Source organism: Plecotus auritus, assembly GCF_963455305.1.
Source record: "Plecotus auritus genome assembly, chromosome: 7".
Lineage (NCBI taxonomy): Eukaryota > Metazoa > Chordata > Mammalia > Chiroptera > Vespertilionidae > Plecotus > Plecotus auritus.
In genome coordinates this window covers 151,569,039-151,588,128 of record NC_137774.1, presented here as the reverse complement: position 1 = coordinate 151,588,128, position 19,090 = coordinate 151,569,039, and the positions used below count along the sequence as shown (strand labels likewise).

At 48.5% G+C, this 19,090-nt stretch overlaps 1 protein-coding gene across 4 annotated transcripts in view; it reads right to left on the bottom strand.

Annotated features, from left to right (window-relative positions):
- The window catches only part of TENT4A (terminal nucleotidyltransferase 4A), a 40,128-nt gene extending 26,652 nt beyond the window's left edge, over window positions 1–13,476 (bottom strand). For 3 of the 4 annotated variants that reach the window (XM_080679470.1, XM_080679471.1, XM_080679472.1), the window contains exon 1: window positions 12,352–13,203. In XM_080679470.1, coding sequence (XP_080535596.1) covers window positions 12,352–13,064 — 713 coding nt within the window. In that variant the 5' untranslated portion in view covers window positions 13,065–13,203. Of the gene's footprint in view, window positions 1–12,351 lie in introns of all 4 variants that reach the window. The other variant, XM_080679473.1, reaches the window with a different exon arrangement.
- Window positions 13,477–19,090: the final 5,614 nt, after the last annotated feature.

The following is a 19,090-nucleotide window of genomic DNA, read 5'->3' as shown; positions in this document are numbered from 1 at the left end:
TTTTGGTTTTTCAATTGTCTTCAGGTACAACAGCAACTCAGCAAATATTCCTTTTTTGGTAGGATGCGATATCTAAGAATAATCCAGATGGCAGGAGTCCTACTCCCTCTATCTCAACTTCCCTCCAGGCCAGTTCTGGAATGCCCCGGGAAGCAGGAGGTTCTAGTGTACTACAGTGCAGGACTGGCTTCCTGCCCTGGAATCCTCCTGCAATCCCAATGCTCCCTGTCTTCATTCTGCACTTGACTGTCAGAGTCCTCACAAGAGAAGCTAACCCACACCCACTTTAAATCTGGGCTCTACAAACACATTTAAACAAGGTTTGCAGGACACGTTAGTTGCTAGTTTCCATCACCCCCATCTTGGGGATGTCTGCTTCACTTAACACTGCTTGGAGCTCCCTGACTTTAGCGCTGGACTGGCATTTTAAAGTGCAGCACTTTTTGCCAAATCACATTAGCCTGTCTAGGCTTTGGTTTTCTGTCTAAAGACAAGAGTAACATTACCCATTTCATAAGCCTGCTCAAAGAACTCAAGGAGGACTCAGGCAGAGCCAAGCCCCACAGAGCCCCACGCACCGTGCACTGCGGACCAGGAAGTGTCTGTCAGATAATATCATTAACCCAGAGTGCAAAAGTACCTATCACCTGCATCCTTGGACTAGGCACGTCAAGCCGTAAAAGTTGTGCCAGGTCACATTCTGCTGTGAACCTATTTTTATCCTTTATGTGTTATGAACCAGCAGCCCTTTGAAAAGATTTACTCTAGAAACTCAGAAACAATTTCTAGAGATTTCTAGTGGTGAGTTGCTGGGTAGCACAGCTTTTGCTGTTGTCTGAGTTTCAATTTATTTAGGCAACAGTTACAGAATCAAACACTGTGTTTTGAATAAAGAGTCTAAAATTACTCCAGTTCCATGCTGTCCAAACATAAGGCTATTTCAATTTTAATTTAAGTTAAATACAATTAAAATTCAGTTCCTCAGTTGCATTGGTCACATTTCAAGTGCTCAGTGACTACTGTATTGGACCACACAAAACTAGAGCTCTCCCATCTTCTCAGACCATCTCCCGGACAGTGCTGCTCTAGCTTCTAACGTTTCCTATCCCTTACTTTAGTTTTCTCCACTGTACACAGAACATATTAGAGCTGCAAAGAGCTCAAAGAACACAACATGCACTTCTACCATGTGCGCTGAACAAGAAACTCGTAAACAAATTCACACAAGTTACATACAGCAACACACACATACCTGATAAAACACTTCCGGAGTACCCTTAAAGCTTACTTACAAACTAGAGAACACATTAGATTTTTAAAAATAGAAAAGTATATCTTGACTCAAAAGGAGAAAATATTTCCAAAGCTTCATGTTGGCCTCCAGCTGTGTCCACAGCTTTTCCTGAAGACTCAGAACCTCCAGTCTTTAATAGTTTATCCAAGAGAAATGTTTTGGCCTGAGAGGGAAAGTTGTCCATATTTTCAAAAACCAAGCAAAAGGTTTTTTCTATCCAGCTGGCAACAAGAAGCACCTAACTTTTGGTTTCAATTTCCTCAGAAGAAAGAAGAAAGGGAAAGCAGAGGCCTTTCTAATCCCTCATGTGACAAGTCACACACATAGCACTTCCAAATCTTCTAAATATAATATGCCCTATGAGGAGGATGCCCTAGGCCAGTGGTCGGCAAACTCATTAGTCAACAGAGCCAATTATCAACAGTACGATTGAAATTTCTTTTGAGAGCCAAATTTTTTAAACTTAAACAACTTCTAACACCACTTCTTCAAAACAGACTCACCCAGGCCGTGATATTTTGTGGAAGAGCCACACTCAAGGGGCCAAAGAGCCGCATGTGGCTTGCGAGCCGCAGTTTGCCAACCATGGCCCTAGGCCCTGCTTCACAGATGGGGGAACTGAGGCTCAGAAGTCAGAACCCAGGTATGAAGCCAGCCAAAACCAGACTTGTCAGCCAGGCTACTCAATTGCACGATGCAGGCTAACCTTGCAAGCACAAGGCCACAGGCATGCTTCCCAATGCTGGGAAACAAATGCCAGCCAAAGGGTTCAAAGCAAAAAAATAAAATTTGATTTTTCATTGCCCTTCTAGCCCTGCATCTAGCCATTCCTTCAGATCCACAGGATTCCAGAAACATTACCATAGTCTGAAATCTCTTTCAAACATGGAAAGATACAAACGACCTATATTCACATGTTATCACTTAGGAAATTAACTCCCATCTTAACCCACAGAAGAGCCTAAGTGGTTGCGCAGAGCAATGATTTGATGCTAATCAAAGATATTCCCTGCCAATGGGAACCACTGCACTGTTCCCATACAGTCCACCTGTCAATGGGATAGGGATAAATCTCTGCAGACCCACCTGGCCCAGGCCCAGGTTCAGTCCCTGCCTCCTCCTCTTTGTCACCAGCATAAGGAACACACGCCTCTAAAGCCCAGGACACACATGAACTGGACACAGGACACATACCAGGTAGCCAAGTTTTTAACTTCTGATGTTAGGTATTACTTTTATAATAAAGACAGACCAATTAAAATTAAATGGGGCCTGGCTGGTGTGGCTCAGTGATTGAGCATCAACCTATGAACCAGGAGGTCACGGTTTGATTCCCAGTCAGGACACATGCCCCGGTTTTGGGCTCAATCCACAGTTAGGGGCATGCAGGAGGCAGCCAATCAATGATTCTCATCATTGGCATTTCTCTCTCTCTCTCTCCCCCTTCCTCTCTGAAATCAATAAAATACACATTCCAAAAAAAAACACTAAATGAGGCCCTGGCCAATGTGGAGTGGGTTCGATCCCCAGATGAGGCACTCACATCGATGTTATTTCTGTCTCTCCCCCTCCTTCCCTTTTTCCTCCCTCCCTTCCTCCAAGATCAATTTTAAAAATTAAAAAAAAAAACTAAATGGGGATGCCTCAAATTCAGTATAATTTTTTGAATGTTTTCTGTTTTATATTCCACATCAGAAGGGATAAAACTGTCTTAACCACACACTCTCTTTAGAAAGACAGGTCAATAAACCCCAATAGATCTAAATATTCTGCATTGCGGAGAAACCAAGATGGCGGCATAGGTAAGCACCTAAACTGCTGCCTCACACAATTTCAAAACTACAACTAAAAGACAGAACGGACACCATCCAGAACCACAGGAAAGCTGGCTGAGTGAAAATTCTACAACTAGAAGGAAAGAGAAAAGCTCACAGAGAATTGGAGGTACTGCAAAAGGTCTTTGTGCGCGCAGAGAGGAAGGGCGGCTGAGAGCCTGGCTGACTTTCTCTGGCGGAAGGGGGAAGGAAGCCCCCGACCGCACTGAACCCCAGTTCTGACTGCACTGAACCCCAGTTCCAGGCGAGCCCCTGGGGACCCACGCTCTTGTGGGGGGAATCTGGACTCTTGGGCGGAGACTCGGGAGCCGGGGAAGGCAGAGGTCTGAAGGCGCGCGCGTGCCAGTGCGCACAAAGGCTGCGGAGGTTGCCACAGGCTTTCCCTAGTGGAAGGGAGTCAGAAGCTGCTGACTGCACTGAGCCCCAGTTCTGACTGCACTGAACCCCAGTTCCAGGCGAGCCCCTGGGGACCCACGCTCTTATGGGGGGAATCTGGACTCTCGGGCGGAGACTCGGGAGCCGGGGAAGGCAGAGGTCTGAAGGCGCGCACGTGCGCGCAAGGGAAGGGCTGACGGGAAGCCAAGACTGTCTGCTTCGCCCTGAGACTCCACCCCATCCAAGCTGAGCACAGAGGCTATTGCAATTTGGCAAGTCTAATCCTATAAGGCTGTCTCCAGCACCGAACTTCTCCCAGTGTAGACACAGCTGATCCTTACAGCCAACTGGCCGGGAGGTCAATTCCTCCCAGTGATACCAACAACAATCAAGACTTAATTACAACAAGGCTGTACACACAGTCCACAAAGGGGTGTGCCAAGAGTGTCCACCTCAGGTTAACTGGGGAGGCCGACCCACTGGGCCATATATGAAACCTAGCACACAAATCTACCCTACCAACTCAGGGAAGCAGTGAAAATGCGGCGTCTCTCACAAACGAAAGGGAGGAAAACAAACAACTGGATATAGAATTCAAAACCACGGTTATAAGGCTTTTCAAGAATATCCTAGAAAAGGCCGATAAATATAACAAGACCCTCGAAGATATGAAAAAGGACCAACTAGAAATTAAACATACACTGACTGAAATAAAAAATATTATACAGAGACCCAAAAACAGACTAGAGGAACACAAGAATCAAGTCAAAGAATTGAAATACAAAGAAGCAAAAAACACTCAACCGAAAAAGCAAAAAGCAAAAAAAAAAAATCCAAAAAGTTGAAGACAGTGTAAGAAGACTCTGGGACAACTTCAAGCGTACCAACATCAGAATTATGGGGGTGCCAGAAGAAAAGAGAGAGCAAGATACTGAAAACCTATTTGAAGAAATAATGACTGAAAACTTCCCCCACCTGGTGAAAGAAATAGACTTACAAGTCCAGGAAGCACACAGAACCCCAAACAAAAAGAACCCAAAGAGGACCACACCAAGACACATCATAATTAAAATGCCAAGAGCAAAAGACAAAGAGAGAATCTTAAAAGCAGCAAGAGAAAAACAGTTAATTACCTACAAGGGAGCACCCATACGATTGTCAGCTGATTTCTCAACAGAAACTATGCAGGCCAGACGGGAGTGGCAAGAAATTTTCAATGTGATGAATAGCAAGAACCTACAACCAAGATTACTCTACCCAGCAAAGCTATCATTCAGAATTGAAGGGCAGATAAAGAGCTTCACAGATAAGAAAAAGCTAAAGGAGTTCATCACCACCAAACCAGTATTATATGAAATGCTGAAAGGTATTCTTAAAGAAGAGGAAGAAGAAAAAAGTAAAGATAAAAATTATGAACAACAAATACATATCTATCAACAAGTGAACCTAAAAATCAAGTGAATTAAAAACCTGAGGAACAGAATAATCTGGTGAATATAATAGAATCGGGGGCATAGAAAGGGAGTGGACTGATAATTCTCAGGGGGAAAGGGGTATGGGGGGGTTCAGGAAGAGTCTGGACAAAAATCATACACCTATGGATGAGGACAGTGGGGGGAGGTAAGGGCAGAAGGTGGGGTGGGAACCGGGTGGAGGGGAGCTATGGGGGGGGGGGGGGGAAGGAGAAACAATTGTAATAATCTGAATAAAGATTTATTAAAACAAAACAAAAAATAAATAAATAAATAAACAAATATTCTGCATTTAAGAACTTCAGAGATGACAATCAAGTCTTTAGAAATTCTAAGACAAACAACAATTTGGTTTATTTAAACTATGTATATTTGCTACCCCTGACCTGCTCATCTAAGATGGCAGATCCTCCTTTTCTTCTTCCATCCATCCATCCAACACTTATTCACAGGTAGTGGATAACATGTGCTTGACTCTGAAAAGGCAGGCTGAGATACAGCCCCACATCCCCTGAGGGGCCGCAGGAGAGCAGTGGTCAGTATTTTAAGAGCAGCAGTAACTCCACAGGAAGGGACCATGGCAAAACCATGTGGTAGTATTCTTTGTTCTCTTCCTGAAGGAAGCACAGGGCTCTGAAGGGGCTCTCAGAAAGCCCTCACTCCCATTGCCCTGGGCTAAAAAACAGGTGGTACGGAGTCTTCTGCAAAGATGGACTGTATGTACTTAGAACTAGATTACAGAGATGACTTGGGCACTGGCTGGTTTGGCTCAGCCTGCAGATTGAAGGATCCCAGGTTCAATTCTGGTCAAGGGCACATGCCTGGGTTTCGGGCTCGATCCCCAGTGGGGGATGTGCGGGAGGCAGCCAATCGGACTTTCTTTCCCATCGTTGATGATTCTATCTCTCTTTCCCTCTCCCTCCCTCTCTGAAATAAATATACATTTTTTTAAAAAAGAGAGATGACTTGGGTTAGTCACCAACCACCCTTTCTCCCAGCATAGGAGTGACCAATGCACAATACCTCGTGAACAGGACTTTTCAATCACTAATTTTAATGTACTTATTTAAATGGCTTTAATGCAAACTTTTCTTAGATAACATATTTTAAGAATAGTCCACATGAGAGAGGCACAGAAAAACACTTATAGCAATGGTCACTCTGGTTATCTGAGTTCAATGGTGACAACCAAGCCAGAGGACAAAACCAGCAATCTGCAAGAGTAATCCTTATGAGCTTGAGTCCAGGCAAGGGACAAAAGTGTTGGAAAAGAAAACTACCACCTCCTCATCACCTATTTTCCCACAGTAGGAAGTCTACCTATAAGAGAACACCTGCATGTGGCAAGCAGCCCCAGAAAATTCTATGCCTTAATCCTTGGAACCTGTGACTATGATGATGTCATCATCACTCATGTGACATGCCTTTAAGATAGAGAGAAGGTACCTGGGTGGGCCTGACCCAATTACATGAGCCCTTAATGCAGAGGGCTTCCTACAGCTGGAGAAGACATGGTCAAGGCAGTCAGGGAGCTGTTGCTAGTTTTAAGAGGGAGGGCCCACAAGCCAACGAATGCAGATGGCCTAAAGTAGCTGAGAGAGGCCCCCAGCTGGCAGCCAGCAAGGAATGAGCAATATCTGTCCTAACACAAGTACAAGGAACTGAATTCTGCCAATAACAGGAATGAGCTTGCAAAAGGACCCTGAGCTCCAGCTGAGAACACAGCAGTCAAAATCTTGACTTCAATCGAGCCATCCCTGACTTCCTACCCACAGAAACTGAGAGACAATAAAGGAGTATTGTTTTAAGGCACTGATTTTGTGGCCATTTGTTACACAGCCACAGAAAATCTTAGAGTAAGACACTTAATTTGTAGTGCAAATCCCAAATTGTCAGGGGAGATGTACCCTGACCATCTTACTTGGGAGGCACATTTGCACTGAGGGCAGGTGTCTTGGACTTCTGTCTCCATCATTGTCATCTCCTATCTGCCCTAACTCGGGTGCCACGCTCACTCAGCAGCCTCCTGAGAGGAGAAAATACTAACAAGCTGACCAGAGCCTTCTAGATAGGCCTCTTCAGTCACAATGGCCAGTGGCAATTTCTAGGTAATGCTGTGGCTTATACAATTTCCTGTGAATCTGGTTAGTATGATTCAGTCATCCCTCTCTGTTAGCCTGATTCTGGCTGCATCATCAAAATCAAGGGTTTTGTCGTTTTTACTACAGCCCTCTTTTACTTCACAACTGAAAAACCAGATCTTAAACCGTAAGGACCTAACCAAGGCACAGAAGATCCTCACTTTCCAGGGATAACTGTTCTCTCTTCTCCCATAGGTCACTTTCAGAAATCCATTTATAATGGGGACCAAAATTTCATATTAGTGACCAGAAGCAGCTCTGAAATTTTACCTTGAAATTAAAATTATGAAAAACTAATTTTTAACTTCAAATATTTACTTAGAAAATTACTTACAAAAGCATTAAGTCACATCCATGTCTTTTTTCTAGGAAGCAACTGTTGTGACACTAAGACGGGCTCCATTTTACCCCACTCTGACTTCTGGGGGCTGAGAATTAAGGCCATTTTTTTCAGAAATAGCCAAAGTCTCTATTTCCATAAAGGACACTCCCCAACCTGTTTGATATTCCAATCCTCCTTTTCCAGAGCATCTATCCTGCCCACACCCTCCTCTTCCTCCACATAAGCAGCCCCTTCCCCAAGTGTTGGCTGTCCTATCTTCATCCAATCTCCTTTATCATTAACCAGGCATCACTTTCCTCAATTTCATCACAGCCAGCCTCTTGTGCTAGATTTTCAATTTCACTTTGCAGAGAGACTGGCTGTGGTACAATGGGCAGGAATGAGTGATGCTATTATTAGGTAGGAAGGAGTGTTTGAGCTCTTTTCATAAATGGTCAGTACAGCAGCAAATATGTGCAAAGTGTGATCATTCTTGCTTCCCCTACAACCTTATACTTCTGGGGTATCAGAGGATGAACACTCAGAAAACAAGGCCCACGTGTGCCACCTCCACATTTTGAGGCAGATCTTGCAATAATCTCTCCCCTGCATCCTGTGATGTTTATAGGAAGAGATCGGAGTGAAAGAAAAACAACTATAGTGATTATGGCTGTGGTCTGAGGTGGGTCCTGATGGGCTCTCACCTGTGCCCTCCCACATGGTAGCCCCAAGGATGTGCTGGGGAGATCACACTGGCTCTACTTTAGATAGTGCCAAGTCAGGCTGGAGCCACATAGAGAGAAGGGATCCTGGCTGCTCCTCCAAGCTCTGACTCCCTCAGGAGAACAGAGGAAAGAGAACACACATGAAATTAGAAAGAACCCATGCCCAGGGCCCTGAGTGGTGTAGCTGACCATGTCCTACTAATGGCATCTACCTATTTCTCATAAAGTTCACACAAAGAACAACATTTTCTTTGGAGGAACGGAAGATGTCAAAAATTAAATATCGTCAAGGGACCTGCAGAGAGAGAATACTGCATATGACTGCTGCACACTGCAAGCATGCCTGAGAAGACAACCTTTGAAAGGCCAAGCCCCAACTAAAGCCTTGTCAGAGACCAGTCCTGCAGGGGTCTGCCAAAGGGCTGGAGGACTTCTCTTGTTGCATTATGCTCTTCCTGGGACTTTAAAGGGCACCAGTAAGGCTGTGGTAAAGTATCTGAGGTCTACACTCCCCCTTCACTTGTGCAGGACTTTACCTATAAACTGATGAGGTTTCCGAAGCTACTAAAGCAAAATAGCAAAGCACTTCTAGGTCAGAAGGTTAGGGTTCAGGAGTTGAGGGCATGAGAGAATGGCAGCAACCAGAGGCCAGGATGCACAGACCCAGGAACCTATCCACACACCAGTCCACATCTCTATGTCAGAAGCCCAGGTAGAGAATATATCTCAAACTGTCCATATTGTTCCCAAAAGTGTGCGAGTTCAACCAAAAGATGGAATAAGAACTAGAGCCAATGGCAGCTCCAAAATAAGCATTTTACCTTCACTACTCCGAAAGTTCTCTCATTAACACCTCTCCTCTTACCTGCTTTTCTTCATCTTAGTCAAGAATGAAAGCAGAATGGCAAGCCCACAAAGCCAGGTCACCAGGCAAGGTTTCTAAGGGCAGAAACCTCCTCTCCAGAAAAGAACAAACAGTGCAGGTTGCTACATGGACTACCAGGCAAAGGCCCAACTGGGTTCAGTTGATGCTACTCAAACTTCCACGGCACCAGGCAACTGCTTATCATCTCTGAGGACCACAGACACTGTCTTTCCAGAAACACCTGTCCTAGGTGTAGGTAAGTCTGAGCAGCTTCTCATCAACAAGGTTTTTTTCTATTGGCCAGGCCAGGGACTCTCTTATCTCAACTCTTTCCCTTTCTAAGCCACAAGTGAAAGAGTTTTTGGTGGCCTCCCCATCATTCTGGGTAAGCTAGTAGCCAGGGGCAAGTTCCAGATAGAGCTATTTCTTGATATCAAAAGGTTAGTTCCCTTAAGCCCAGAGCGTCCCATGTTAATGACCATCAGAGTGGCCTTCCTCCTTTAACCATAGGCACCATTCAACCACTACTCTGAGTGTACTCCTCCTTGTCCCCTCTGAAATGTTAGTCTGATAGATTGGGAGTAGCAAACCAAGCAGAGGGCACCCCACCCTTCATGAACATGGTAGGCAATCCTAGCAGGCTCTCCTCCAGGCAGAGATAGCAGGAAGTAGATACACTGAGGTCAGTACTGGGGGTGAGGTACATGCCTCTCCCCACTTCCCCCAACCCCTAAGGCAGGCAAGGAAATGTGGCCAGTAAGGGGGGGGAGCATTAACTTGAGCATTACTGCCCCTTAGATATAATGTCATCCATTAAGGAAGCGCTCCCACCACCTCTAGGTGGGTTAAAACAGAGACCTCCTGGTTGCTTCAGTGCCCATTCTTAGTTCTATACTACATGGCCTGTGAGCTGAGTTCTAACCAGCAAGCTCGGAGGTGTGGCAGGGTGGGAATCCTCACAGAGGGGAAGCCAACCAAGCCAGCCCCCTGGCAGGGCCCAGAGCAGCAGTGCCTGTGGCCTGCTGAAAGCTTAAGGCGTTAGTCTTTAACCTAAGGCAGTGATCGGCAAACTCATTAGTCAACAGAGCCAAATATCAACAGTACAACGAATGAAATTTCTTTTGAGAGCCAAATTTTTTAAACTTAAACTTCTTCTATCGCCGCTTCTTCAAAATAGACTCACCCAGGCCGTGGTATTTTGTGGAAGAGCCACACTCAAGGGGCCAAAGAGCCGCAAGTGGCTCGCGAGCCACGGTTTGCCGACCACTGACTTAAGGGATACAGGGGAGGTGCCCTCATAGAATTACAAGGGGGTGGGATGAAACCTAGCAGGATATCACCCCATTGGCAGTGCTGGGAGAGGCCCCAGAGACGGGGCAAGACAACCACGTGGCACTACTTGAGCAATCTCCACTAGAGGTAACAACAGTTCTGTGGAAGGATAAGGAAGATGAGGTACAGAGAGATTGAACAGGACAATGATGAAACACTGTATACAAGAGAGTGATGGGCATGAAATCTGCATACCTGGACAAACAGTGCTCATGTGTGCTAGGCAGAGTCACTCTCAGGAGGGCCAGGCTCCAGGGTCAGGATCATGAGGTTGTGCCAAACACTGACCCAGATCCTAGCAAAGTACCTGGCATATGGTGGGCTCATTCATTAAGAAAAGCAACAGCAAGGCACTTTCTGAGGCTTACTAGATAGAAACCTAAGGGTGAGGAAGCAGTGTTCAGAGCCCAAGTGATTTGCACAAGGCATGATGCTGCCATTGCTAGAAGCTCAAGAAGGGCAGAAACAGGAATCCCAGCTGTCTTGGTCCAAAAATGCTCTATAGTGAAGATCACATATCTTCCCATTTCCTAGTACTAAGACACAGAGCCAACTCCAGTTACATGACAGTTTTGGAAACCTGAAGATTCCCCAAAGAGCCCTTAGATATAATGTTATACATCAAGAGAGCGCTCCCACCACCTCTTTTCAACAAGTTGTACAAGTGAAAACTGAAAGGAGAGAGGGAAAGAAGACAAGTCTCCTACTTGGGTCCAAAGTGCATTCTCAGGATTCAGGTAATTAAGAAAGTAACACTTTTAACCCAAACCAGGTGAAATTAAGTTGCAGAACATGCAGCTTTAACGTTTATCACGCATGCTTTAAAGTAGGATCAATTTATTCTCACTTCCAATGAGAATAAGCAGACCGATAAGAGAGTTCCTTTAAGAAGTAATCCCAATACTTAGCAATTGTGAAATTAGTAAGACTCTAATGTTTGTGACAACCCTGACACCTGGGAAATCCTTAAGTGCCTTTTAAATGAGCATGCAATTGTGCAAGGAAAGTTTATGATTTGAATCTTGAAATACTGAAGTAAAACCTATGTGCAAATATTATTTCTAGATGCTTAGAAAAGCACAGAAAATCACAGGGACTGGGTAAGTAACATCGGTACCTGAGCAGGCTCACCTAGGACAGCTCCATCCAACCACACACGTTTTTATCTGGCCTGGCCATCTGTAATTGCACTAAACTTAAGGAGAACTTCTAAGTCCCTCTATCCTGTTGTGGAAACATTTAAAATAAAGGTGGCATCTTCCAAAAAATAAGTATGTGCAATAAACGTTTTTCTTTTCTTTGAATGCTACTGGTTTTTAAAAAATGCAGTTGATGCTTTTTACGTTAATTTCAGCACAAAATTAAATTAAATCATAACATACAAGCCCTCTCAAATTGTTTTACTACCCCAAAAAAGTCATCTTTTAGAAGGACTTTGCCAAAAAAAGCAATATTAACAATATTTACCTTCAATTTGATTCAAGTTCCTGGCAATACTACATTCTGCAACTTAGCTTACATAAAACGCCATACCTACCTGCATCTCACTTTGACAAAAGGTCTGTCCCTAAGCATTCTGGGGGAAGGAAAGGAGGAAAAGGATCTGATACCCCTTCCCAGTCTCAAAAGACAAAAACAGCACACATCTGCACAAGTCTAATTGATCGCTCGTTTCTAAAAGGAGCTTAATATTTCTTTAGAAATGAAGATTTACTAAAAGGTTTGCAAATATGGAAACACAACTAAGCAATAGCCAGAGCCTTAAGATTAATATTTAAAAAAATAAATGAAAACCTTCTAGCACAGTCGGACCTTAGCCTCCAACATCCACCCCTGAAATAAAACGAGAGCCCAGACGGAGATGTCTCAGCGCCCGTAGCACCCACCGCAGGATCGCTCGCTGGCCAGGCCAGGTGCCCACCTCCCTAACCCCTCCGGTTCCCTGCCCCTCCCCCTCCCTGCGCGCCCGCCGCCGCCCGCACGCACTCACCCCTGGATGCCTGGGCTGTATGCCCGGCTCTTCCACGGAGTGCCGGGCCGCGGCGCCTGGGGGCCCGGGCCGCCCCCTCCGCTCAGCGCGGCCGCGCGGCTGCCTGACAGCAGGTAGTTGAGGCCGTACGTACTGGCCTTGTTCTCGCGTTTCCGGCGGCCCGGGTGGAATTGGTGCTGCGGCGGGGAGCCGGCGGGCGCGGGGCCGCGTGCCCCGGAGTGCCCGTTGGCCGCGCCGGGGGTGCTGGGAGGGCCGTCGGCGAAGTGGAAGAAGGCATCACCGCGGCCGCCGCCCGCCCGTCCCACCGAGGCGCTGCTCGAGGACGACGACGAGCAGCCCGGGCTCTCGGTGCCCGACTCGGCGTTGGACGAGGACGAGGACGAGGACGAGAGTGACGGTGACTTGTGCAGGCGCCGAGCACCCTCTGCCGCGGGCCCGAGCGCCGTCAGCAGCGCTGGGGGCAGCGCGGCGGGGCCAGCCGCCGGCGGCGGGGGCGACGCGGCGGGCAGCACGGGCCCGGCCAGGCTGCCGCCGCCCAGCCCGGCAGCCCCCGCCGAGGCTGCCGTGTCCAGCGCGGGCGAATTGAGGCAGAAGTAGGACGCAAAGCCCGAGCCGCCGCGGCCCACGCCCTGCGAGGTCTCCCAGATCTGCATCCACAGGGCATTGGCCGGCCCCTTCTGCTCCGGCTGGATCCAGGCCACGCGCGGATCCATCCACGCACCGCCCCGCGGGCCCGCGCGCCCGCCCGCCCCGCCGCGGCCCCGCCCCCGCCGCGCCCCGAGCCCGGCCGCGCCGTGCACGGACCGACGGACGGGCTGCGGGTGGACAGACGGGCGGGCGGACGAGCCTGCGCTGCGGCTCCGGCCGGGTCGCGGCGGCGGTTCGCGGGGTCCCGAAGCGGCGCGGGCCGACCCAAGCAGGCCGCGGGTCGGCTCGGGCCTGTCGGGCTCCTTCAGGCGGCGCGGGGCGGGCGCGAGGGCCGCGGCGGCGGCGTTCCACAGGGGCCGCGGGGAGAGGCCATGGGAGAGGGGCGGGCGGCCGGACGGAGGGGGCGGGCCCAGGCGCCGCGGCCCCGGACCCGAGGAAGGGCCGCCGCCGTGCGCCGGGCCCTCAGTCACGCTCGCGCCGCTGGCTCCGTGCTCCTGCAGCGGCGGCGGCGGCGGCGAAAAGACAGTCTCAGCGGCGACAGGGCGCGGGGGAAGGAGGGGGCGCCGCCGCCTCCGCTCCAATGAGGGGCGGAGAGGGAGCGGGGCGGGGGCGGGGCGGGCGCGGAGGAAGCAAGGCCTTTCTCGGCGGAGCCGGGGCGCCAGTGCGCACGCGCGGCCAATTTTAAATCCTCAGTAGACACCGCCGCCTTGGTTACCGCGCCTGCGCTGGGCACTCCTCCACGCGGGTGGGGAGAGCTGGAGTCGGAAGGATACGCGACTGGGAGGGGCTGACTCAAGGGTGGCGGCGGCAGCCTGGCCCCTTCCAGCCTAAACTTGGCAGCGGCGAGAAAGTAACGGGGAGTTCAGTGCGCCGTCCTTGGCCCAGCTGCTTCCGCCAATCCCACCTTCAGCCTCTGTGCGTAGGCGGAGGCGTGGAGACGTGCGCGCTGGGGCGAGGTTCCCTGTCAGCCAACAGGCCGCGCTGCGCGTGCGCAGCGGCAAGAGGTCGCCACCGCTGGGTGGAAGTTTCCGAGCAGCCGGGTGGGGGTCTCGGACGCTTCGCGCTATGCAGTCCGCCAGCCTTATATAAAGGCCGGAGCAGCCTAACCACGCTGCGCCCGCTGCTCCGAGGGGAAGACAAAAATGCCCAAGTCCCCTCCCGTCCATCTTCAGGGCTCCTTGTGCAGCCGGTCACGCTACAGTCACTCGTGTCTCTACCCACCCACGTGCTCCCCTGCGGCCTGGGCGATGCTGTGCCAGAGCAGGAGGGGGGTGGGGGGTGGGGGCTTGGCAGTACCCTTCTCTGAGGGTCACCTCACCGGGTTTTTTTTTACTTGTTTCCTTTTGTTAATAATTTTGTGTGCAGCAAACGAGGTTCAGTCTTCCAAGTCGGCTCACTGGTGCGATTTCCGGAGGCAAACTTGGCAGTGCTACCCAGCTGCCCATGGGAGAAACACTCCGTGTACTTGTGTGTAAGGCCTCGTGGCCTTGATTATTCAAGCTGACATAGTGTTGGCAGGACTTACTAGAGAGTCGCCCAGCTGTCTGCTGTTTGACTTCCCAGTGTCCAGAGGATGCTATGAGCCCGGTTTAACAATGGTGTTGTTTGGAAGGCAAGGCTAAGCACATATTCTGTGACGTCCAAAGCAAACGCCAGTGTCATATAAACCTGCAGTGCCATGCAAGCCCAGAAGGCTTGACAGGACACCACTGGCCCCACCCGACTCCCGGCCTCAGGGGGACTCCCGCCCTTCCTGGTCTAAGCCTAATGACTGCACTCACTTCTCGCTGTCAGCTTCAAGGAACCCAAGCCAGAGCCCTAAAGGCGTTTTCCTTGCTCCCACAGCAGCACCAGGGCACCACCGCTTTTTAACATAACCTGAGCAAGGTATTTTTAAGAGCATTATATTTTAAACTAGAGGCCCGTGTATGAAATTTAGTGGACTGGGGGGGGGGGGTACTTGGCCCATCCTGTGCCCTCTCGCATTCTGGGACCCCTGGCTCCTTACCTGACCTGAGACTCCTCCAGCCACCCCCAGGGCACTCGTAAGCAGTGAGTCAGGCTTCTGGCTGAGCTGCGCAACCCCTGTGGGAGTGCACTGACCACCAGGGGGCAGCTCCTGCATTGGGCGTCTGCCCCCTGATGGTCAGTGCGCATCATAACAACCCGTCCTAATGCTGTTTGGTGAATTTGCATATTAGGGTTTTATTGTATAGGACTAGTGGCCTGGTGCACAAAATTCGTGCACATTAAAAGGGGATTCAAGGAAATATATATTTTTTAATATATATTTTATTGATTTTTTTACAGAGAGGAAGGGAGAGGGACAGAGTTAGAAACATCGATGAGAGAGAAACATCAATCAGCTGCCTCCTGCACACCCCCTACTGGGGATGTACCCGCAACCAAGGTACATGCCCATGACTGGAATCGAACCCGGGACCTTTCAGTCCATAGTCTGACGCTCTATCCACTGAGCCAAACCGGTCAGGGCGAGGAAATATTTTAATATTGCTATTTGCCCTTTCTCTATAATAGAAGTGGCAGAAATGAAAGAAAATTAGTAAGATGTATATGAAAATCTTCCTCCTGTCAGAGTCTGGGGCACACCACGGGACCCAGAGTCAAGTCCCCACCCACCTGCGGTGCCTCAAAATCGTGCGAGACCCAGACCCTGCCGGCCACAACCCCATTGGGTGAGATCCAGACCCGGCAGGCCCCACTCTTGTCAAGCCCCATAGGGTAGGGGGAGCAGCTTTAGATCCCCCAGCCTGGCACCAGGCGGGGGGTCTCAGCCTCAGGTCCCCTGGTGCATGGTGCGTGGGGGGCGTGGCCTGAGGTCCCTCAGCCTGGCGCCAGGGAGGGTGGTGTGGCCTGAGGTCCCCTATCAAGCCCCGCCAGGCGGGGGCCATGGTCTGAGATCCCCCGTCAAGCCCCATTGGGCAGGGGGGTGCGGCCTGAGGTCCCCCGGACTGGCACCAGAGCGGGGGAGGGGGGGGGCATGGCCTGAGGTCCCCTGTCAAGCCCTACCGGGAAGGGGGGGTGCCCAGCGTCATGCAGCCTCAGGTCCCTGCTGATTGCTCATTAAGGCTGTTAAGGCTCATTATAGAAACTCAGCCTCTGGTGTGGGCATAGCCATCTTGTGTTACGGAAACCCTGCCTCCACTGTGGGCCGCCATCTTTGTGATGGTTAATTTGCATATTCCCTCCTTGTTAGATAGGATGCTCTCGTCCTCATCTATACCATAAATGAGTACATGTCACTAAGCGCTTGACACTTCAAACATTGTACCAACATGAAAGATCGTGTGTTGCATACTAAGGCTTTTTGGCAAATGGTGTTAATGTAAAAAAATGAACATTTTGGTTCATACATTTTTCAATACTTGTATATTGTACATGTGGAAATTATGACAAGGATTAGAACTTGTGTTAAACTACAAAAAAAATCACACAAAGGTCAGAAAATCACACAAAAGTGAAAAAAAAATAATTGTTATTTTAGGACCCTTTGCTTCCAGTGACTCAGACTAAAATTCTTGCAGTCATACCAGGCTCCCCTCTTCATAACCAACACATCCTCTTGGCTTCACCTGCAAGAAACAGCAAAATCCAACTGCTATTCCCCCCCTCTTCATTCCCCCACCTTTACCCCCTTCAAGCCACCACTTTTTATAGCCTTTTTTAAAACGGTGCCTCCTAGCTAGTTTCCCACATTCCATTCTTATCCTTTTTGCCATTTTCTCAACACAACAGCTTGAGAGATCTTTTTTTTTTAAGTGCTACTCTTTAAAAATTCAGATCATATCACTCTTGTACTCAAAACCCTCCATGGCTTTCTCTCTCAATCAGCCTTACTACGTATAACCTGCAAGTCCCTACATTGCCTGGTCCTCCCTCTTCCTCCCACCTCCTTTCCCAGCTCTTCCCCTAACCTAGCCTGCTCCAGCCACAGCACAGCTGGCACACTCCCTCAAAGCCTTTGCACTTACTGTTACATGTTTGGGATGCTCCTCCCCCAGATGTCCACATGGCTCCCCACTCCAGTCTCAGGTCTTGGTGAGGACTTCCAAGTGACTCTTCTTAAACTGCCACTTAACCTTCAACACTTCCTACTTCCCTTCCTTGCTTTATTTTTCTCTTAGCATCTTCATTAGTTTCCTAGAGCCATGAAACAAAATACCACAAATTGGATGGCTTAAAACAACAGAAATTCTCTCACAGTTCTAGAGGCTAAAAGTCTAAAACCAAGATGTCAGGACCACGCTGTCTCTAAGCGCTGTGGAGAGAATCTGTTCCTACTTTCTCTTAGCTCCTAGTGAGGGGGCAATTCTTGGCATTTCTTGCTTATAGGTGCATCACTCCAATCTCCAATCACTGCCTCCTCCATCAGTACAAGGAATTCTCCCTGTGTCTGGGTCTTTTCTCCTCTTGTTATAAGGTAAGCAGTCATATTGGATTAGGGCTCACCCTAATGATCTCATCTTGACTACATCTGCAAAGAGCCTATTTCTAAATGAGGTTACATTCTACTGGTACCAAACTTTAGGACTTAAACATATCTTTTGGGCAGACACACAATTCAACTACTCTACACCATCTAACATAAAATTTATCTTTTTCATCAGCTGTGCCCCCTCACCCCAGTAGAATGTAAGATCCACAAGGAGAAGAATTTTTACTTGTCCTTTTCCATACTGTGGGCCAGCTCAAGGACTATGTCTGCCACATGGTAGGTCCTCAGTGAACATTGGTGGAATGACAAAGGATCTACTGACCGACCCAATGGGAATATAAAAGCAGGCACTTACCTTGCCAGCTTCCAGGATCTATTATATAGATTGAAGTTGTTTACTTCTTTTCAATATTTTAAGCTTCCCCCCCCCCCCCTATAGCCTGATGCTCCATCTTTGCTGTTTGCCTCTAGATAATTCCCTTAGTTTGATTCATCATCCACCATTCAACTTCTTATAATTAGACCTGGGATTTTATTACTTGTGTATTTGGTCATAAATCTTTTTATGTAAATTAGAAGCAATATATTTCTTAATGTAAATCAAGAAGCACTACTGAGAGTAAAATGCAGTCCCTGAGACTCTGGGCAAGGGAGGTCTTTCTCATTGCTTACCTAGTTTCACAGATGAGCCCAGCATTTTCTCTTTTTGGCCAAAACCCACTCCTCTCTCTCTTTCTCCTGATATTAGAGGAGGGGTAATAGTAGAGATCACATTATGGTTTGTTCTCACTAATAAATGGTTTCCAAAGTGTGGCCTACAGTGGACTTCTTGCACCAGAATTAGAGATGCATATTAGTTTAATGCAGATATCTGGGGCTCACCTGACTTTCTAGGAGTGAGGCCCAGGAATCTGTATTTTAAGTAAGTTCCTGAGCAGTTCTTAAACACAGTAGAGTTTGAAACCTCTGCCTAATATAGGGTTCCCAACCTCAACTGTTTACAGGAACTGAATAGATAATGTAAGTAACTGAAAAAATCAGAGATGTGTGTGTGTGTGTTAGTCAGCTACTGCTGAGTAATAAGTCACCCCCAAACTCAGTGGCTTAAAATAAGTATTTTCTACTGCTCACAAGTCTACAGACCAACTGCGTGGTTCTGCTGATCTAGGTCAGATACAGCCAAACTTGGCTTACAGATCACTTATATGCTGCAGTCAGCTGGCAGGTGAGCTGAAGGCAGGTGGTCTAAAGTGGCCACACTCACATGGCCAACAATTGGCTGGCTGGCAGCTGGGCAACAGGGACTGGCCCAGGTGTCTCTCATTATCTAGCAGGCTAGACCCAGCTTGTTCTCAATATAGCCGAAAGTGGACAAACACAATGTCAGAACTGTCATGCCTTCACTTCCTCACCAAAGCAAGTGACGAGGCCTTGACAAGATTCAGGTGGTAGAGAAATAGCTTTCACCTCTTGATGCAAGGAGCTTCATGCTGCAAAGGGTGTGGGATACTGAAGGGGAATAATTGGGACCCCAAAGTGACATGAATGAAGAGTGGTGGGGACCCTAGTGGAAAGGGTCCAACGCTGCTTCTCTCCAGGCTGCCAGAATGCAGGATCCACACAACTGGAAAATGC